The 22,232-nt window shown below is 49.1% G+C and overlaps 2 protein-coding genes across 2 annotated transcripts in view; both read left to right on the forward strand.

Moving 5' to 3' along the window:
• Nucleotides 1-5,501, forward strand: part of CUNH9orf78 (chromosome unknown C9orf78 homolog) — a 9,361-nt gene extending 3,860 nt beyond the window's left edge. Inside the window, exons 5-9 of the mRNA XM_017499093.2 lie at nt 642-719; nt 1,541-1,738; nt 3,248-3,384; nt 3,492-3,590; nt 4,848-5,501. Of these exons, the coding sequence (XP_017354582.1) occupies nt 642-719; nt 1,541-1,738; nt 3,248-3,384; nt 3,492-3,590; nt 4,848-4,939 (604 nt within the window). The 3' untranslated portion in view covers nt 4,940-5,501. The remainder of the gene's footprint in view (nt 1-641; nt 720-1,540; nt 1,739-3,247; nt 3,385-3,491; nt 3,591-4,847) is intronic.
• A 2,889-nt stretch (nt 5,502-8,390) lies between these two features.
• Nucleotides 8,391-19,247, forward strand: LOC108283012 (torsin-1A). Its single transcript, XM_017499092.2, has 5 exons — nt 8,391-8,733; nt 9,465-9,730; nt 13,792-13,967; nt 14,061-14,188; nt 17,996-19,247. The coding sequence occupies exons 1-5, from the start codon at nt 8,460-8,462 to the stop codon at nt 18,244-18,246; spliced, it is 1,095 nt and encodes a 364-aa protein (XP_017354581.1). The 5' UTR covers nt 8,391-8,459; the 3' UTR covers nt 18,247-19,247.
• The last annotated feature ends 2,985 nt before the right edge of the window (nt 19,248-22,232 follow it).

Here is a 22,232-nt window from a genome sequence, read left to right on the forward strand (position 1 = left end):
AAAAAAAAAATTAGCTGGGCAAGGTGGCACACACCTGTAGTTCCAGCTACTCAGGAGGCTGTGGGAGGAGAATCACTTGAATCCGGGAGCCAGAGGTTGCAGTGAGCCAAGATCACGCTATTGCATTCCAGCCTGGGTGACAAGAGCCAAATGCCGTCTCAAAAAAAAAATAATACATTCAAATAATTCAAAAGTTTAAAAAATAAAAGTACACTGTGTATTTTTATTTTGTGAAAGCTATATAGCATTTACAATTTATTAGGTATTATAAATAATCTATAGATGATTTAAAGTAGTTGGGAGAATGTGCATAGATTAGATGCAGAGGTTACACTATTTTATATAAGGGACTTCACTAGCTGCAGATTTTGGTATCCTTGAGGGGTGCTAGAACCAATCCCCCATGGGTACCTAAGTATGACTGTATCCACTCAATCTCTGGAGGTATCACTAGCAGCCAACAGTTTGTTTGCATGTATCTCTAGAGTTTCTTTTATTTACATGTTATACTATAGCAAGTTTTCTTTGCCAACCATAAATACGATATAAATTCCTGTTGTGTCTTTGTTTTCTTAGAACATAAGAGTCGGCCTCACTGAGTTGTGACTTGAAAGCTCTGCCTCATTGTTCTCTCCCTTCAGGATTAGTGAAGAGGAGGACCTGCACCTGGGGACGTCGTTTTCTGCAGAAACCAACCGAAGGGATGAGGATGCAGACATGTAAGTGTCAGTGTGTTTGGCTGTGAGCAACTGGGGCTGGACTCCAGTCAGAATCCAAGATATTTAGTCACAGGTGACATTTCTAGAATTTTCTAGAAGACGTCTAAGTTGGCCCTTCTCTTTCTACCTCCCAGCTTAAGAACTTTGAAAACCTCTTAAAAGTTCTTTTCAGGTTGGGTGTGGTGGCTCACGCCTGTAATCCCAGCACTTTGGGAGGCTGAGGCAGGCAGATCACCTGAGTTCAGGAGTTTGAGACCAGCGTGACCAACATGGAGAAACCCCGTATCTACTAAAAACAAAATGTGCTGGGTGTTATGGCAGGCACCTGTAATCCCAGCTGCTTGGGAGGGTAGGGCAGGAGAATTGCTTGAACCCAGGAGGGGGAGGTTGTGGTGAGCTGAGATTGCCCCATTGCACTCCAGCCTGGACAACAAGAGTGAAACTTCATCTCCCTCCCCTCAAAAAAAGTTCTTTTCAAAGGTGGTTCTATGACTGGTAATATTTCCCCAAAACATTGCAGGGATAAAACATAGGCTTGCCCACTTTTTATTTTGCCAACAAGGCATTGGCAACTATCATCTTTCTGTCTTCAAAGAATCTTATACATCATAACACCAATAGATTAATAGACCATAATCTCATAGGTTGGTGCTCCTTTAAGTGGAAAATTTCTAACTTGATGAAAATCTTGGGTTTTTTTTTTATTTTTCTCGTTTCTCCATGGACCGTCACTGGTCTGTGGGACAGTGTTGGGGACCATTTAGAGGGCACCTGGTATGTGTTTCCCACCCCTCCCTGACACGTGTGGGTTTCTACTTCAGGATGAAATACATTGAGACAGAGCTAAAGAAGAGGAAAGGAATCGTGGAACATGAGGAACAGAAAGTGAAGCCAAAGAATGCAGAGGACTGTCTTTATGAACTTCCAGAAAATATCCGCGTTTCCTCAGCAAAGAAAACTGAGGAGATGCTTTCCAACCAGATGCTGAGTGGCATTCCTGAGGTGGACCTGGGCATAGAGTATGTTTCAGACCCCCTAGGCAGAAGACACAGTGCTTTCCAGTTAAAAGTTATGGGGGACAGGTGTGGTGGCTCATGCCTATAATCCCAGCACTTGGGAGGCCAAGGCAGGAGGATCACATGAGGCCAGGAGCTAGAGACCAGCCTAAGAAACATAGCAAGACCCCTGTCTCTACAAAAAATTAAAAAATTAGATGGGCTCTCACTTGAGCTCGGAGTTGAGGCTACAGTGAGCCATGATTGAACCACTGCACACCAGCCTGGGTGACAGAGCAAGACCATCTCTAAAAAAAAAAAAAAAAAAGGCTAGACATGGTGACTTGTGCCTGTTATCCTAGCTCTTTGGGAGGCCAAGGTGGGAGGATCATTTGAGCCCAGGAGTTCGAGACCATCCTGGGCAATGTAGTGAAACCCCATGTTCTTATCTGTGTCCTTAGAATCCTACAAACACAAACGAGAGTGTCTGGCAGGTTGTTGTTAGAAGTTTCGCTGGGCCGGGCGCGGTGGCTCAAGCCTGTAATCCCAGCACTTTGGGAGGCCGAGGCGGGTGGATCACAAGGTCAAGAGATCAAGACCATCCTGGTCAACGTGGTGAAACCCCATCTCTACTAAAACTACAAAAAATTAGCTGGGCATGGTGGCGCGTGCCTGTAATCCCAGCTACTCAGGAGGCTGAGGCAGGAGAATTGCCTGAACCCAGGAGGCGGAGGTTGCGGTGAGCCAAGATCGCGCCATTGCACTCCAGCCTGGGTAACAAGAGCGAAACTCCGTCTCAAAAAAACAAAAAAACAAAAAAACAACAAAAAAAAGAAGTTTCGCTGAAGGCTTGGTCAGAGTAGTAAGGGTCCCTGACTGCTAAAAGCAAAAGTGGTCCTTTAGCCTCTGTTGACAGCTGTTCAGCTGGATCAGGCCCTTTATTCTCCTGTTTTCTTCTAGCAGGAGCCATGTTAAAGGTTCACCCGTCCCTTCTCCCCATGATCCTTCTTTCATTTTGACTACAAAATATCTACTTTAAAAGGGGATTGTCACGGGAGAAGTGCAATTGTCAGAATCATCTTTTAGTACAGTCAGAAGCTGGGAGGCTTCTGGGCTCTTTTCTGGCCTTGCAAACTTTGAGCCAGAAAAAGTTTTTGATGGCCTTGATGGTTTGAGGCGTACCGGCCAAATCTTTGGCAGGCTGGCCCTCTATTGGAATTTGACGTTTTTCTCAGGATGAGACTAGTGTTACAGGGTTTTGGAAGGGAGATCACAGAGGTAAAGTGATCTTTACCCAAAATGCCTAAGGCATTTTACTCTGAAGCTCAATTTGCTCTTGATCAGAAGAGCAGAGTAACTGGTTCTCTGGTGTGAGAATGGGACTACAAGTGCCCTTGGTATACTGGAGAGCTGTACCCCAGGACACATGATTTTCTTATCGCGTGGCTGGGCTGCCAGCCTCAATGCTCATTTCTGTCTGAGTAGTAAGGTGCTATGATCTTACAAGTGGTGTGGTTTTCTTTCTCTCTATAGTGCTAAAATAAAAAATATCATTTCCACCGAGGATGCCAAGGCCCGTCTGCTGGCAGAGCAGCAGAACAAGAAGAAAGACAGCGAAACCTCCTTCGTGCCTACCAACATGGCTGTGAATTACGTGCAGCACAACAGATGTAAGCCCCTCGGGGAGAGCAGTCTTGCCCCCCCTCCCCTGTTTGGGTTGAGGTCCCTAGGAACCTCATGTTCTGTCTGACGTGTCCCCTGGTCTCTTTTGGTTCAGTTTATCATGAGGAGCTCAACGCGCCCATACGGAGAAACAAAGAAGAGCCCAAAGCCCGGCCCTTGAGAGTAGGCGACACGGAGAAGCCAGAGCCTGAGCGTGAGTGCAGCAAAGGCATCAGGGCTGCCTGGAGTGCTCAGTGCTGTGGGGGGCCCATGGAGGCAGGGTGCAGCGGGGGCAGGGCAGAACTTGGCATTGGAGCTGAGGCATCTGGACCATGACTGTGTGCCTTCCCCTTTCTAAGGCTCAGTTTCCTCATCTATAAAATGGGAATCCTAATAGGACCTACCTCTTAGGATTGCTCTGAGAATTTGCTATCAAGCATACTGTCTCATATTCTCAAGCAGCAGAGACTCAAGAAGTTAGAAAATTTCAATAAGGACAAATAAAAGCTACTCATAAAGTTAGCTGGGTGTGGCAGCGCACACTTGTAGTCTCAGCTGCTGGGGAAGCTGGGGCAGGAGGATCACTTGAGACTAAGAGCTCAAGGTTGCAGTGAGCTATGATTGGACCACTGCACTACAGCCTGGGTGAAAAAGTGAGACCACATCTTTTTTTTTAAAAAGAAAAAAAAAAAGGTATCGGCCGGACGCAGTGGCTTACACCTGTAATCCCAGCACTTTGGGAGGCTGAGGTGGGCGGATCACCTGAGGTCAGGAGTTCAAGACCAGCTTGGCCTACATGGTGAAACCCCGTCTCTACTAAAAATAAAAAAAAATTAGCCGACTATGGTGGCACATGCCTGTAATCCTGGCTACTCGGGAGGCTGAGGCAGGAGAATTGCTTGAACCTGGGAGACTGAGGTTTCAGTCTCACTGCACTCCATTGCCCCACTGCACTCCAGCCTGGGCAAGACTCCGTCTCAAAAAAAAAAAAATATCGGCCTGGCGCAGTGGCTCACTCCTGTAATCCCAACACTTTGGGAGACTGAGGCAGGCAGATCACCTGAGGTCAGAAGTTTGAGACCAGCCTGGCCAACATGGTGAAAACTCTAAAAACATAAAAAATATAAAACCTACTAAAAATATAAAAATCAGCTGGGCATGGTGGCAGGTGCTTGTAATCCCAGCTACTCAGGAGGCTGAGGCAGGAGAATCACTTGAACCTGGGAGGTAGAGGTTGCAGTGAGCTGAGATCGTGCCATTACACTCTAGCCTGGGTAACAGGGTGAGACTCGGTCTCAAAAAAAAAAAAAAAAGGAATAAAGGTATCTACTGAGGCCCTACTCTGTTCACTGGGTTAGGCGCTGGGGCTCCTGTGGGGAAGGAAACAAGCAGCTGTCCTTTCCTGCAGGGAGTAAAGTCTAGCAGTGGGTTCCAGCAGAGCGAACCGCCTTTCCTGTTCTTTCCTTCTCAGGGTCCCCTCCTAACCGTAAGCGTCCTGCTAATGAGAAGGCAACTGATGACTATCATTATGAGAAGTTCAAGAAGATGAATAGGCGGTACTGAGCTGTGCAGAGTGGGCTGTAAATTCTGCCTTCCTCTCCCTACATCCCTCCCCTGAGAAATGGCTTCCTGGACACAGCGTGCTCATTTGCCAGCAGACAGCTCTGGAAACAGACTCTATTCGTCCCTCTGCTTACCTGCTGGATTTGTCAAGCACGAAATTTATAACTTTTTGAAACAAAACAATATGTAATTGTCCACCTGGGGGCAAACTCTATTCTTGTGAGCATTATTAAATCTTGTTTTTAAATATATTGACTTTCTCTTAATATTTGCTCTGGGTCAGGAAGAAACTGTTCATTGTGTGATAATATCCTTTAGATTGTGCTTTCATTATTATTATATATGCATCATGTCTTCTGCTTTCACATATCTGGGATGGAGTCAGAAATGCTGCCTCCATTGATTACAGTGGGTCCAGCTGACAGAAAAATCAAGGATGAGATGAGGAGGATACTGGTGTTTTCTGACCTTTACAAAATTACTTGTTTTCATTAAAAAAGAAAAAGCAAAAACTATGTTTCTTATTACTATTAGAATTTAATTATTAAATACAAAACGAGTCCAACCTTACTGTTTGTATTATGTTTCCTCATACGAACGTCAGGGAATGTTGTCAAAGCTCAGGGTTTGGGTAGTGCAAACGTCAAGCTGAATTACCAAGACGGGTTTTCATTTCAAAAGTCATGGACATGCTGCATCCTGCTAACTGTCAAGTACCTTCTTACCTATGCCCTCATTTTTCCTGAGGCATCTACATGGGTCTGGAAGAGGACAGAGCAGATCAGCTGACTTCTGGGGGTTAGAGCAGGAATTGTGGTTACAGTGGTTTGGCCCAGGAGTCAGATCTGAGCCCAGCTCACAGCTTACTAATTGTAGCCTTGGACAGATCCTTTTCACTCTTAGCCTCAGTTCTGTCATCTGTGATGTTGGGAACCAGCCCAACCCTGTACGTGGGTGCCCCATGTCCCGGCAGTGACAAGGGAATGAGAAATAAAGACACAGGATAGAATTTTAAAGCAGGGGTCCAACGCACTCGTGGGGTGATCTGTGTTGGCATAGAGCTCTGGGCTCCAAGCGCTTTTATGAGGTATCTCGTTAATATTGCAGGCTGTGGGGAGGGAGGTTGAGGAGGAAGACAGCTGGAGGAAGAGCACGTCTGCAGCATTCAACAGCATGCTAAGGAGACAGACTTTATCACCCATTGTCTATCCAGCTATTTTGGCAAGAGAGGTGCAGCAGATAAGGCACCACAAGGTCTGACCACACCCAGTGCATCAAGGGGCTTCTATCTCCCCAGCATTGTGGAATTGCTCCATATTGTGCGAACATACAGCCTGTGGCGTTCTAGTGTCTCTGCCTTACAAGGCTTTCCGGCCTTACTAGCACCCATCTGCGAAGACCCTCCCGAGTCTTCTGAGCAGATGTTGCATTTCCTTCCCAGAGTCTTTTGCATAAGCTCCCTTTACAAGATCCTTAAACAAACTCTATGTTGGGAAGATATGTGTGACCAAAGCAGTTTTTCCCGCTCTGCCGCGGCATCGCAGTGTTCCGCGGTTCTAGGGCGCTCTCAGATGGTCTTTACCACAGGCCTCCTGTTACTGCTTGGTTTCACTTTTATTTTACTGCACCACAGTTTGGATGTGATCCGTGGTGCAAATCTCAGTATATAAAAAGCAAAGCAAGCTTGTAATCATTTAACTATAAGTGACACAGGTCTGCCCCTGGCCATCTCTTCCCACACATGGGGGACGTCCTTCCAAAGAGTACAGTATAGAAGGGAGGGGAGGAGAGTGAGTGTACAGTGGGGAGACTTGATGAACACTAACACTACCTCAGTCAAGTGATCAAGTCAGCGCCAACAGTGATAAGGAATGTTGACGGTAAGAACCCTCCCTTGGTAGGATGAGTTGAGCATAGCACTTTACCTCTGTGATTGTCCTCCCAAAACCCCATAATGCTAGTCGAACCCTGAGAAAAACATCAGATTCCAATAGAGGGCCAGTGTACCAAAGATTTGGCCAGTACTCCTCAAACTGTCAAGGTGATCAAAAATAAGAGGCAGAGACCAAGCACAGTGGCTCACGCCTGTAATCCCAGCCCTTTGGGAGACCAAGGGGAGTGGATCACGAGGTCAGGATATCAAGACCAGCCTGGTGAACATGATGAAACCCCGCATCTACTAAAAATACAAAAATTAGCCAGGCATGGTGGTGTGTGCCTGTAATCACAGCTATTCGGTAGGCTGAGGCAGGAAAATTGCTTGAACCCAGGAGCCAGAGGTTACAGTGAGCTGAGACCACACCACTGCGATACAGATTTTAAAAAGTAAATAAAAATAAAAGGCTGAGACACTGCCACTAACAAGAGTCTAAGACATGACAACTAAATGTAATGTGGTATCCTGAATGGAAACTGCCAGGTCTCCATACACAAGCCTGGAGCCTGAAAGTCTGAAGTCCTGCTTGCCTTGGCTGATGTCTCCCACCCGCAGCCTGCGTTCGCCATTGTCCCCGATCGGCCCGCTTCCCCAGACAAGCCCCTCACTCAACCCTGCCATCTTAACTGTTCTTGTGATAATGTAAATACCTCTCACCCAACCCTGCCATTGTAACTTAACTTGTGGTCATGTATACTCCCTTGCCTCTACCCCCCACCACTGTAACTGATCTTACTCTGCAACAGCCCCGCCCCCCTCAAAAACTACCCAACCCTATAAAACTAACTTCTATCCCACTGCCCTTTGCTAATGCCCTTTTCGGCCTTAGCCCACCTGCACCCAGGTGAATAAACAGCCACGCTGCTCACACAAAGCCTGTTTGGAAGGTCTCTTCATTCAAAACGCCGGTTTTTCAACAGAAACCTGGAGCAGAAAAAGGCATTAAGTAAAAGAAAGGAAATCCGAATAAACTGTACACTTTAGTTAATAATATAACAACAATGCTTCATTAACTGTAACAAATGTAGCACACTAACAATTTAAGATTTTAGTAATGGGAAATTGCAGGGAGGGATGGCACATGGGAACTCTGTACTATCTTCTCAATTTTTCTGTAAATCTGTTCTAAAAACTAAAGTCCATTACTTTTTTGGGGGGAGGGAACAGAGACTCACTCTGTCGCCCAGGCTGGAATGCAGTAGTGCGATCTCAGCTCACTGCAACCTCCGCCTCCCAGGTTCAAGCGATTCTCGTGCGTCAGCCTCCCCAGTAGCTGGAACTACAGGTGCACACCACCACACCGGCTAATTTTACATTTTTAATAGAGACGTGGTTTCACCATGTTGGTCAGGCTGGTCTGGAACTCCTGACCTCAGGTGATCCACCCGCCTCAGCCTCCCAAAGCGCTGGGATTACAGGCGTGAGCTACCACGCCCGCAAAAATAACGTCGATTATTTCAAACAAACAAAAACACGTGGCCGACAGGGGCAGTGCAGAACAGACTTTCCGGAAGCAAAACAAGGCTTTGTCCCGAACAAAGATGGCGGCCGCCGGCGTCGGTAGGAGGGCTGCCCTGAAGAAAGATGGCCTCCGCGGCAGGAGGAACCGGAAGCGCGGGTCTGGCGGCGGCACTAGTGCGCGGTCGGCGCCAGAACGCGCAGGGCGGCGCGGGTCCGGGCATGAAGCTGAGCCGGGCCGCCCTGGGCCTGCTGCTGCTGGCGCCGTCCGTGGTGCAGGCGGTAGAGCCCATCAGCCTGGGACTGGCCCTGGCCGGCGTCCTCACCGGCTACATCTACCCGCGTCTCTACTGCCTCTTCGCCGAGTGCTGCGGCCAGAAGAGGAGCCTCAGCCGGGAGGGTAGGATGGGGAGGGGGCTGGAGGCTGGGGCTGGGCGATGGCACTAGGGCCAGGCCAGGACCAGGGGATGGAGGCTGGGGGATGGGCGATGGCACTAGGGCCTGGCCGGGATAGGGGTCAAATCCCAGGACGGCCGGGCCTGGGCAGAGCTGAGTCCACGGGGGCCGAACCCCGGAAGCCGAGCGGCCCGCCTGCAGCATGAGGCCTGGCTCCTTGGCCACGACCACAGACGGGCCGGACTTCAGTCGGCGCCCTGAGGAGCCGGGCTGCAGGTTGGACTGCTTCGCGCCAAGCTGGGCGCGGGGGAACCGGTGGTCACTTCCCTCCGAAGAGGGTTCTGCCTCCTTTCTAGCCTAGCGGGAGACAGGAAGGATGGTGAGGACTCTTCCTGAGCCGACAGGAGCGGCCAAACTGCCTCCTTTCCTCGCTCTGCCCTGGGGTGGGAGGAGCAGCACAGGAGTTAGGGTTGCAAACTGGTGGCTGTGGCATTGGCACCGAGGCCCTTTTCGGGAAGGAGCCGCGCCAGGGCTTTAGAATAGGCAGGACCAGCAAAGGGAGGGCCCAGGACCGCCGTCCCCACTGGGCCAGGAGCTTACAGACCGCAGTACTTGAGGTTTCCCAAGGTGCTTGAAGAGCGCCTGGGCGGCTTTGCTGGCTTTCTCATGGGCTGTAGATATGGCTACATTTTGCCACTGTTTCTTCCCCACTCCTGATTGCCTTTGTCTTTCCAGCGCTGCAGAAGGATCTGGACAACAAGCTCTTTGGACAGCATCTTGCAAAGAAAATCATCTTAAATGCTGTATTTGGTTTCATAAACAACCCAAAGCCCAAGAAACCTCTCACCCTCTCCCTGCATGGGTGGACGGGCACCGGCAAAAATTTTGTCAGCAAGATCATCGCGGAGAATATTTACGAGGGTGGTCTCAACAGTGACTATGTCCACCTGTTTGTGGCCACACTGCACTTTCCACATGCTTCAAACATCACCTTGTACAAGGCGAGGATGGACGTTTGGGACCCTTTCCTGGATGTCGTGGGGTTTGGGATCTCTTTGTTGTGGGATGAGATTTGGGAATTCTGTGTTGAATGAGTCCTGAAAATGGTTCACGTCTCAGTTCCCCTTTGAAAGGTGTAGAAATTACAGAGAGTTTGAGCTGCACGGAGCAGTTAACACCATCAAAGCTACATTGTGGTGGGTTCTGGAAACAGGTCCAGTGAGTATGTACGGTCATGGAATTTTAGAGGCGGGCATGATCAGATCCATCTTAGAGATCATCACATCTCACTCCTTTTCTTTCTTTTTGTTTTCTTTTCGTATGTGTGAGACGGAGTTTCATTCTTGTCGCCCAGGCTGGAGTGCGGTGGGGTGATCTCATGTCATTGCAACCTCCACCTCCCAGTTCAAGCAGTTCTCTTACCTCAGCCTCCTGAGTAACTGGGATTACAGGCATGTGCCACCACACCCAGCTAATTTTTGTATTTTTAGTGCAGATGGGGTTTTGGCAAGTTGACCAGGCTGGCCTCGAACTCCTGACCTCACGTGATCCGCCTGCCTTGGCCTCCCAAAGTACTGGGATTACAGGCATGAGCCACCATGCCCAGACACATCTCATTTATTTTGTGAAAGAGGAAACATGTAGCAAGTCCTAAGTTTGTTGAACCTACTGCCTCCAAACTGCTTTTTTTTTTTCTTTGAGACAGGGTCTCACTCTGTTGTCCAGGCTGGAGTGCAGTGATGCCATCTTGACTCACCGCAACCTCCGCCTTCTGGGTTCGATTGTTTCTCCTGCCTCATCCTCCCAAGTAGCTGTGACTACAGATGTGCACCACCTTACCCAGCTAATGTTTGGATTTTAGTAAAGACAGAGTTTCCCCATGTTGGCCAGGCTGGTCTTGAACTCCTGACCTCAAGTGATCCGCTCACCTCAGCCTCCCAGAATGCTAGGATTATAGGTGTGAGCCACCTCACCCAGCCGCAAACTGCTTTTATGGTTGATCTCACTGATCAGCAGCTTGGGCTTTGGCAGCAGACAAACCTGGATTTGGGTCCTAACTTTCCTAGCTCCATAGTCTTGGGAAAGTTGCCTGATCTGAGACATAGGTTCTGACTTACAAAATGTTGCTTGTAACAGTCCAGGGAGCTCTGTCAAGTGTGTAACATGTGCCTGGTGCATGTTACAAACAGATGTTAATTGTTGCCTTGTAAATCCTGTAATAGACCTGCAAGATGGGCAAAACAATCAGTTTTTTATTTTGTTTTATTTGAGGCTGAGATCTTGTGTGGTTCAGGTTGGAGTGCAGTGGCGTGATCTTGGCTCACCGAAAACTCTGCCTCCTGGGTTCAAGCTGTTCTGCCTCAGCCTCCCAAGTAGCGGGATTACTGGTGCCTGCCACCACACTCAGATAATTTTTGTATTTTTAGTAGAGATGGGGTTTCACCATGTTGGCCAGGCTAGTCCTGAACTCCTGACCTCAGGTAATCCACCTGCCTTGGCCTCCCAAAGTGCTGGGATTACAGGCATGAGCCACTGCACCCAGCTGCAATCAGTTATTTATCCCTGACTCTTAGGAAAAGTGTGGACACATTTTTCTTTTTCTCTTTTTTTTTTTTTTTTTTTTTGATAGAGTCTCGCTCTTGTTACTCAGGCTGGCTGGAGTGCAGTGACGCGATCTCGGCTCACCACAACCTCCGCCTCCTGAGTTCAAGTGATTCTCCTGCCTCAGCCTCCGGAGTACCTGGGATTACAGGCATGCACCATCACGCCCAGCTAATTTTGTATTTTTTTTTTTTTTTTTGAGACGGAGTTTCGCTCTTGTTACCCAGGCTGGAGTGCAATGGCGCAATCTCGGCTCATCGCAACCTCCGCCTCCTGGGTTCAGGCAATTCCCCTGCCTCAGCCTCCTGAGTAGCTGGGACTACAGGCACGCGCCACCATGCCCAGCTGATTTTTTATATTTTTAGTAGAGACGGGGTTTCACCGTGTTGACCAGGATGGTCTCGATCTCTTGACCTCGTGATCCACCCGCCTCGGCCTCCCAAAGTGCTGGGATTACAGGCTTGAGCCACCGCGCCCGGCCTAATTTTGTATTTTTAAGTAGAGATGAGGTTTCTCCATGTTGGTCAGGCTGGTCTAGGTGAGGCTGTCTGTCTCAGCTTCCGAAAGTGCTGGGATTACAGGCATGAGCCACTGCTCCAGGACACATTTTTCCCTTCTGTCTGGGTGAGCAAGTGGGTCACCCACTGTCTAGTGGTTCTGTATTAAAACGGGAACGTTCTACGGATGTGGTGGTTCACCCCTGTAATTCTAGCACTATGGGAAGCCAAAACAGGCTTATGACTTGAGCTCAGGAGTTCTAGACCAGCTTGGGCAACATGGTAAAACCCCATCTCTGCTAAAAAAAAAAATACAAAAAGTCTATTCAGGCGTGGTGGCACGAACCTGTAGTCCCACTTACTTGGGGGACTGAGGCAGGAGGATGGCTTGAACCTGGCAGGTTGAGGCTGCAGTGAGCACAGAGCCACTGCACTCCGGCCTGGGCGGCAGAGCGAGACCCTGTCCCAAACAAACAGGAACCATTCTAGACAAATCAGGATGAGTTGGTCATCTTAGAACCGAGGCTTCACTAAGAATAACTGTGTCTTTGGGCAAGTTACTTCACTTGTTTGTGCCTCAGCTTCCTCATTTGTAAAAGGAGCACAACAGTAACTACCATGTTGGGTTTTAGGAGGTCACAGTAGAATGTTTTATGAACAGACCAGGTATGGTGGCTCACGCATGTAATTCCAGCACTTTGGGAGGCCAAGGCAGGGGGATCATTTGATGTCAAGAGTTCAAGACCAGCCTGGCCAACATGGTGAAACCCCGTCTCTACAAAAATATAAAAATTAGTTGGGTGTGGTAGCAGCTGCATGTAATCACAGCTACTCAGGAGGCTGAGGGAAGGGAATCACTTGAACCTCAGAAGCAGAGGTTGCAGTGAGCCAAGATCACACCACTGCACTCCAGCCTGGGCAACAGAGTGAGACTCTTGTCTCAAAAATATATATATGGGCCGGGCGCGGTGGCTCACACCTGTAATCCAAGCACTTTGGAGGCCAAGGCGGGCGGATCACCTGAGGTTGGGAGTTCAAGACCAGCCTGACCAACATGGTGGAAAAAAATATATATATTATATAATATATATGTATATATATATATGAACAGTCCTTAGAATATTGGCATGCCCATAGTGAGCACTCAGTACATGTTTCCTATTATCACGTATAAATTAGGTCACCAGAGTGGGAAAACCTTGGCTGCTGGAGCTTAACAGGTCTGAGTGAATTCTTGCTTATTTTATTTATTTTTTATTTTTATTTTTTGAGATAGAGTCTTGCTCTGTCACCCAGGCTGGAGTGCAGTGTGGCGATCTCGGCTCACTACAACCTCCGCCTCCCGGGTTCAAGCGATTCTCAAGCCTCAGCCTCCAGAGTACCTGGGATTACAGGTGCCTGCCACCATGCCCAGCTAATTTTTGTATTTTTAATAGAGGGGCTTTTACCATGTTGGACAGGCTGGTCTCGAACCCCTGACCTCAACTGATCCGCCTGCCTTAGCCTCCCGAAGTGCTGGGATTACAGGTGTGAGCCACCACACCCAGCTCCACCCCCTTTTTAAATAAAGATCGGTATCCTGACATCCCACATGACCTCATTGGTGACAAAAGAGCAGCAGCTCTCAGCATCCATGTGGTGTCTTGCAGCACAGGAATCAAAGTATCAGGCTTTGGCATCAGGCAGGACTGGGTTCAGGTCCCAGCTCTGCCATGTACTGATTTGATAGTCTTGGGCAAGTGGAATAAGCTCTCTATGTGCCTTAGTTCCCTCATCTGTGAGATGTGTATGAGAGTGCCCACTCCATGGGGATGTTAGGAACAGAGAAGATTTTGCACGTGTGAAGTTCTTGGTGCTGAGGGCACAGTGGTCTGTAAGTGAAGCTGTGGCTATCAGTGGTAGAAGGAGCTGCCCAATGGCCCTGGCTGAGAACTTCGTGTTGGCTTTTTCCCCTTCTACTTCAGGACCAGTTACAGTTGTGGATTCGAGGCAACGTGAGCGCCTGTGCGAGGTCCATCTTCATATTCGATGAAATGGATAAGATGCATGCAGGTCTCATAGATGCCATCAAGCCTTTCCTTGACTACTACGACCTGGTGGATGGAGTCTCCTACCAGAAAGCCATCTTCATATTTCTCAGGTAAGGTCAGGGCTAGGATATGACGGGCCCCGAGCCTGAGCCTCTGAGCTCTGGGAGAAAAGCCCGTCCTTACCCACTGGAACTGTTTTGCAGCAATGCCGGAGCAGAAAGGATCACAGATGTGGCTTTAGATTTCTGGAGGAGCGGAAAGCAGAGGGAAGACATCAAGCTCAAGGACATTGAACACGCCCTGTCTGTGTCGGTTTTCAATAACAAAAACAGTGAGTAGGGCTGTCCGCCGCCAGCCCCATCTGCTTCCTAATCCTGCACCCTAATTGTGAAAGTGTTCTGGTCACCGTCACCTGGGAGCCGGGTAGAAATGTAGATTCTCAGTCCCCTTCCGAGTCAGAACTCACGAGGGGAATCCTTGTTGACAAACTCCAGGTAACCTTAATGAACACTGATGTTTGAAAAGTGCTGTTTTATTCTCATTTTTTTAGAGACAGTTTCACTGTTGCCCAGACTGGAGTGCAGTGGCATGATCTCGGCTCACTGCAACCTTTGGCTTCCGTGTTCAAGCAATTCTTGTGCCTCAGTCTCCCTTTTAGCTGGGATTACAGGTGCACACCACCATGCCCAGCTAATATTTATATTTTTTAGTAGAAACAGGGTTTTGTCATGTTGGCCAGGTTCAAGCGATTCTTCCACCTCAGCCTCCTGAGTAGCCGGTATTACAGGCACCTGCCACCACACCCATTTTCTTCAGCTACGTGATTTTCTTTGTAGAAGAAATAGCCAGTGGTTGAGCAAGGAAGCTGCCTTGGGCAGCTCAAGGGGAGGGATGACCTGTTAGTTACTCCCTTTCTCTGCATTGCCCAAGAGCAACAGCCAAATCGTGGCGGGACCCTTACTTTGTACTGGGTGCCGTGTGAAACACTGTGCCTGCGGATTTCACTCAGTCTTCCCTGTACCTTGTAGGGTAGGGACTGAGACTCAAAGATATATGGCAGCTTGCCCAGGGCCAGGCAGCCTGGGAATCTTTGACCTTGAACCCAGGGAGGTATAAAGCCAGCTGGATGGAGGCTGACTCACCAGCTGAGACTTGTGGGTTGTACAGGGCTATTCAAGTCTTTGCTCCTCAGGTTCTGGAGATGACAGAACAGAAGGGCACATTTGAAACAGACTTGCCAGGAAGTTCATACTACAGTTAGTGAACAGCATGGGGCACTGTATGTCAATTTGTACAAGTAGGGTACTACTGAGGCAAGACAAGTATTTTGTAACATGCTGGACAGTTTCTTGGCTTGCCAAAAAACATGCACACATGCAGCAGAAACCTTAGCCTAATGCTGAGGTGGATGAGGCCAGTGGCCTAGAACCCACGCAGTGGAGGTTACACGGCATTCAGGAGTGCAGACTTGGGAGTCAGGCAGCCCTGGCCTACGGACTGACTGTGGCCTCGGGTAGATGGCTGAACACTCATTCAGCAAACGTATGTGGAGCATCTGGTAGGTTCCAGGAATCGTACCTAGCACTGGGGATGGCCGTGAACAAACACAGGAATTCTTGCCCTTAGGCCAGGCGCAGTGGCTCACACCTGTAATCCCAGCACTTTGGGAGGCCAAAGTGTGTGGATCACCTGAGGTTGGGAGTTCGAGAACAGCCTGACCAACATGGAGAAACCCCATCTCTACTAAAAATACAAAAATTAGTCGGGCATGGTGGCACATGCCTGTAATCCCAGCTACTTGGGAGGCTGAGGCTGGAGAATCGCTTGAACCTGGGAGGTGAAGGTTGCAGTGAGGTGAGACCATGCCATTGCACTCCAGCCTGCCTACACAGCAAGACTGTCAAAAGAAAAAAAAAGAGAGAGAAAGAAAGAAATGAGAAGAAAGAGTAAAGAGAGAGTCTATCAGATGGTGGGGGATACATATGTTTATGTATGTGTTCATATGTGTATATACATGCAATACATATGCACACATCACACATGGACACACATAAACATATATATCTTTCCCCTCAGGGCTAGGAGGGGAAAAAATCAAGAAAGGCGTTGGGGTACAGGGTAAGGATGGGCTCTACTTTAATAGAGTGGTCAGGGAAAGCTCCCTCTGAGGGTGGCATTTGGGCTGACCCGAGGGCGTGAGCCATGTGGATGTCTGAGGGAAAGCATTCCCCAGAGCCAGCAGCACCTCCAGGGGTCTGAGGGGGCCTGTGCTTGGGTCACTGTGACTGGTCCAGAATAAACAGGAGGGGAACAGGGGGTGATAGAAGAGGTGAGATTTGGGGTGGAGATATAGACCGTGGAAAGCCTTGTGGGCCATGTGAACCTTGGTTTTTATTCCATGTGGAAGAGAGAGGCTGCAGGGTCTGGGGCAGGCGGTGCTGTGATCTGACGGGGCCTTCACAGGACCTTGTTTGGCCACTGGGTGGAGGACAGACGTACAATCAAAGGGGCAGGGAGCTCAGCACAGAAGTGTTGGTGGTGGAGAGACACAGTCGGGTTCTGGATGTGTGTTGAAGGTAGAACCTGTAAGACTTCCTGCAGAATTGTACTTGGGAATGAGAGAAGAACCAAGGACCTGGCTTGAGTGATGGGAATGGTGGCCCTGCTATTGAAGGGAAGTGACAGCAGGAAGGATGGATGAGCTCGGTGAGCAATGGCATCTGGGGCATCAGAGCAGAGCGGCGGAGCTCCAGGGAGGCCGTCAGGCTAGGAGGGCAAACCTGGCGGTCCTCAGGAGATGCTTGTGAAGTCTCAGGGCTGCCTGAGGTCACCTGTTCTGCCGACACTCCCTGTTCCGTGTGGCTGGGTCCTAGTTGTTCGGGCACTGCCCTGAGGTTCTGCCCAGCCCGGCTTCGCGGGAGCACCTGGGCCTCGCCTCCCACCCTCATGTCTGTTCTGTCTGACGTTCGCCTGAGATTGTTTCCTAGCACAATTGTCGGGTGTCTCCTGCCCTAGAGTGGTAAAGCCGTGAGGGCCGGCTCCCTCAGCTGTGTCCCCAGGACCAGGGCATGCCTGGCACAGAGCAGGCCTCCGAGAACGAGCCTCCCACGTGAGCTCGCAATAGCAAGACTGCCCCTTGTTCCTGTTCAGTGGTTGGTTCTGTTCTTTCCCTGGCCACGGGCTCCACTCTATCCAGTCGGCCACACATTTATTGAGCACCAGTTGTGTGCAAAGCACTGTCGGGCATGAAAAGCATTAACCCAGTGATTGAGGAGGAGCTTGGGTTGGGGACTGAGCCCCGGAATTACCTGGCAGAGCAGAAGGAAAACAGCTCACGGGAAGACACCCATGGGCTGGTGGATGATGTAGTGTGTGTGTGTCATCTGGGGCTGGGAGCGGGGTGTCCTGGGTCAGGAGTTCCAGGAGCGCAGGAGTAGTAGACGGGGCAGGTGCAGAGCCTGTCCTCACTCGGGAGAAAACACGGCCAAGGCCAGGCCTTCGTGGGGAGCCCAGTGTGGGCTCAGCACTCCCGAGGCTAGTTTTGGTGCCTACATGCGCTATAGGAGTTGGGCACGGTGGCAGCGGCAGCAGGCTTCTACCCTGTTGCTGGTCCAGCTGCTGAAACTCCAGGAGAGTCAAAATTTTCCCAAATAAGGGGGTGTGGCTGGTAGAGTCCTTCCTGGAACTCTTCCTGCTTCTGCTTTCTGTGGAACTCTGCCTTCCCCACTCCGCACCTCTGCTTATTCCTGGGCTCCAGGGCCCTGGGCTCCTGACCTTCTTTCCCACCTCTGATCTCTAAGTCACACCTTGGGAGGCCTTCCCCAGCTGCAGTGTAAAGAGGGTGTCCCTTTCCACTCTGTCACAGAAGCATCTCAGTGTGCAGGTGTCTGTTAACATCTGCTCCTCATTGGATCCGGAGCTTCATAAGGAAGAGGGCACACCCCGTAGATGTGTGTGGAATGCATGGGAGGGTGGGTGACCCCCAGGAGACACGTGTGAGACCGATGGGAGGGTGGGTGTGTAGGTGGGTGACCCCCAGTAGACGTGTGTGGGTGCGGTGGGTGAGTGAGCCTAGGAGAAATGTACAGGTTGGGCATCCACAGATGTGGATGAACAGCGCCTTGTTTTTTCTTCCCAGGTGGCTTCTGGCACAGCAGCTTAATTGACCGGAACCTCATTGATTATTTTGTTCCCTTCCTCCCCCTGGAATACAAACACCTAAAAATGTGTATCAGAGTCGAAATGCAGTCCCGAGGCTATGACATTGATGAAGACATTGTGAGCAGAGTGGCTGAGGAGATGACATTTTTCCCCAAAGAGGAGAGAGTTTTCTCGGATAAAGGCTGCAAAACCGTGTTCACCAAGTTAGATTATTACTACGATGATTGACAGCCATGATTGACAGCGAGAGTCACTGCCTGGAGTTGGAGAGGAAACTCCACACTCAGTCCTTCCCATGCCTCTGCCCCCTGCTCCTTTCCCTGAGGAGGACTCAAGTGAATGTTTCCTGTTTGATGTGACAGGAATTCTCTGGACATGGTTTCCATCCCTGGTGCCTGCAGGCCACCTTGGGACCATGGGTGAGGACAGGAGGCCTCCCGAGCCCTCAGAGAAGGAAGGAGCCAGCTCCCAGCACACTCATCGCAGGGCTCATGATTTTTTAAAAATTATGTTTTAATTCCAAGTGTTTGTTTCAAGGAAGGATGAATAAGTTTTACTGAAAATGTGATCACTTTATTTAAAATGGTTTTTAACATTGAGAGAGACTGCTCAGATTCTGAGTTGTTGGCCTTGTGTGTGTTTTTTAAGTTCCCGTCATTATAACATATACTGTGATGTATCTTTACTGCACATGAGCCCGAGCGCACGTGCATGGCATTGGTTCCACAGGAGGGCATCGCTGGGGATGTGGCTGGAGCATGAGCCAGCTCTGTCCCAGGATGGTCCCAGCAGGCGCTGCCAGGGGCCATGAAGTGTTTAGATGAAGGACAAGTAGGTAAGAGGAGGCCTTTAGGCACTGCAGATAAGCCTGAAATGGCCTCACCAAGGGTTTTAACCTTCACAACAGTGGAAGCTTGTGGGAATGATCTTGGCAACATTGTCAACAATTGTTAGAAAAGCATTTGCAGCTTGTCACTTCCTAGTCACTCGTGTTGCAGAAGGTGGCCCTTCACTATCCATTCCTGAATGAGCCACATGGGCTCTCTGCTGGATTCTAAATTATGTGAATTTTGCCATATTAAATCTTAATTTATCATATTTTCTGTTACATTCAATCAGAATCCTCAAAACCTAAAAAGCTTAGCTGCCCCTTCTGAGATGCTGAGAACTGTGTCTTTATTTATAAATGCAAATGGCTACCGTTTTACAATAAAATGTTGCGTGTGTCATTGGTGAGTACGTTTTTGAAAAGGGTGTAGGCCTTATGAGGTGAGGCTGCCAGTGAAGACCTAGCAGGTCAATCCAGGTTGGAATGAAATGAAGTCTCACACAGGGCTCTGAGGATCCTAGGATGCCTCTGTCCCCTCACCCAGTGGTCTGGGAAGTTGCCCTCCCTCGGGGGTTCTTGGAGCTCCTGACACCCAGCCACAGAGTTCAAGTACAGCTGAGATGTCAGCAAGAACGGCGGCATAGACTAAGCTAAGCACACCTTGTTTATGCAACACGCCTGTGTCCCTGCATGTGGGCTGTGCTCCCATGGGTGTAGCTGCTGCGAGAGTGCTGCAGGGACTACTAGTAGGCACAAGACAAGTTGGTGGCCTGAGTTGCAGGTCTTATGTAAGACCCCTCTGCCTATGGCTCCCCAGCCTGCATGGGCTTCCCCTAGGGCAGCCCAGGTCACCTAAAGATGCCTCCGCACAGTAGAAAGTTCTTGGTGTTGAGCTGCAACCGGCCTGTTATGCCCCTGGAAGTCACAGATTAGGTCTAATCATTCATTTTAAGACTGGCCCTGGCATCAGGAGTCCCTAATTAGGGAACACAGGAGTCCCCTGACAATTTTGGAAGGTTCTGTCTTTGTAGATGAGGCAGTGCAGGGTAGAATAGGAACTGCATTAGACTGAGAACCAGACCTAGAAAGTTGGTCTCCTGGGAATTCAGTACCGTCTGTTGAGAAATTCCCAAGGGAGTGGGTGAGGTGATGGTGTTACGGGTTTGAACGTTCTAGTAAATCTGATAATCCTCAATCCTTTGAAAGGGGGTGAGTGTTAGTTATTCACTGATGTGAGATGATACCAGGTTATGTGTCATTAAGCCGAGATCAGATTAACCTAACTAAGATTTGTTTACCAGTTTCAGGCAGGGAGACCCAGTGGTTAGGTTTCCTCACCTGGGCTCAGGTTCAGGATATCAGAGGTGAATCATACTTTACCAGTACCTCAATTTCCTCTTCTAATTTTGGGAGAAAGTATTTGTTGGAAGGCCATCTCTTTGATGAAATATCCATCAGCTAATTTAACTTCTATTTGGGGGTAAGAGTATTTAAGGTAAATATTGTTTCTGTACCACACTGACTGCCCACCCACCTGTCCAGGTTATGGCAAGTCTCAGCTGTGGAGCTGAAATTCATTCTGAACTTTGATACCAAATAAACTAGAAAAAAAAGAAGTTAGCAAGTGACATTTCACATGATAAAATCTGGGCTTTATTATTTTACATTCAGTAGGTCAATAAAGCTCCCATCCACATCTTACAAGGCTGGGGAGAGGCGGGGTCATGATCAACCATGGCCTTTTCAAGTTACAAATCAGCAACAGCGGTCCAAAGGTGGCGGACACGTATTTATTGCATCATTGTAAACAGAGACAATCTTGTCTCCTCTGGACCAGATGCCCAACAGGCTAGAAAAGTATAACTTACCTCCACTTCGAGGATACGTAATAAAAAGTGTAAGCCTCACCTTGGTGTTTTTTAAAGACTTAAGTGTGACACCCTATAAGGCATTTCCATGTCACAAATTCTACCATCTTTTTTTGTAAAATTGCTGCATGTTGTTCTGATTGTGTCTGCAGCTGTGCTGCGATTATGGGAGATACAGTGACTCACACTGGCCGGAATCCAAGTCTCACTTCCCAGGGATCAGGGCAGTTCAGCCTGGCGCTGCCACAGAGAGTGGTGCCATCAGATGACACCCAGGACCTGCCACAACTTTAGACTGATCTTGTTTGATCCACAGCTGTGACCATGTATTACCACAAATTTAACAATAAAAATTGGTTTTAAGAGTATCTGAGAAAGGAATAAGCAATCATTCCATGCTGTGTCCTTCCCTCGTTTTAAAATAAGCAATGTCCTATACTTTCATTATTTAAGATTCAGAAGTAAAAACATTATTAAAAAAATACATAGCCTCAAAAACTCCAGCATTCCTAGTACACAATGCTCTCACTTCTTTGGCAATGCAGAACCTGCAAGCTGACTGTTCAGCCTGGGTCCATGTCATCTCTCCAGGATGAGCGTGTCCTAGGGTTTCAATTGGTTCTACAACATAAGTGAGAGGATTGAGCCAAGTATAAAGTCTTAAGCATCTCACGTGGGAACCAAGTACTCAAACCCAAAGCCAATGGTCTCACTGTGATTCAACTCTGATGGTATGGCTGGGGGGACTCTAGCAGTGAGCCAAGCTGAGATGTGGCACAATGCAGGCTGGGGCTGATGCCAGCTGAGAGATGGTGAAGGATTCCACAACCAGGCTTGTATTAGCAGCCAGAGCAATGGACAGATGGGAGGGGCCTGTCTGTCTAGGTCTGCTGCAGAGGTCTTAGGTGGAGGCTCCACCCCACATACAGACAGGTCAGCCCAGATCAAGAGCGCTCAGCAGGCACGGCCTGTCCCGTCAGACACCGTGTGCACCTCCACCCCGATTTTAAACTGAATATACTTCAAGTCATTGAACTCTCTCTGTGTAAAGAATGGAACAGAGCAAAAGGATGTTCTTGGCTGGTAGGAACCCAGTGCCCCCAAGCCTGCAGCAGGTCTCTGGACTCCTTCAGTTCTGACAGCAGCTTCTGAGGTGAGGTGCAGGTGCTCTGGGTCAGAAACCACTGCCTGGCCGGCCATGCACAGCTGTTTCCAGGCACTTCTGTCAGTGAGTACATTAAGTGTGAAGGGGATTTTAAAAGTTCACCCTCAGCTGCAAAGAACAGCTGGATTTCTGTCATCTTGCAAAATGATAAATACACGCAATAGATTCACGTGTTTTCCAAAATCAACTCTAAGATGCCATATCCCAGCTGGGCGAAGTGGCTCATGCCTATAATCCCAGCTACTCGGGAGGCAGAGGCATGAGAATCACTCAAACCAAAAGGTGGAGGTTGCAGCGAGTTGAGGTTTGCACCACTGCACTCCAGCTTGGACGACAAAGCGAAACGCTGTCT

This window comes from Cebus imitator, unplaced genomic scaffold, assembly GCF_001604975.1.
Source record: "Cebus imitator isolate Cc_AM_T3 unplaced genomic scaffold, Cebus_imitator-1.0 Scaffold254, whole genome shotgun sequence".
NCBI classification, from domain to species: domain Eukaryota; kingdom Metazoa; phylum Chordata; class Mammalia; order Primates; family Cebidae; genus Cebus; species Cebus imitator.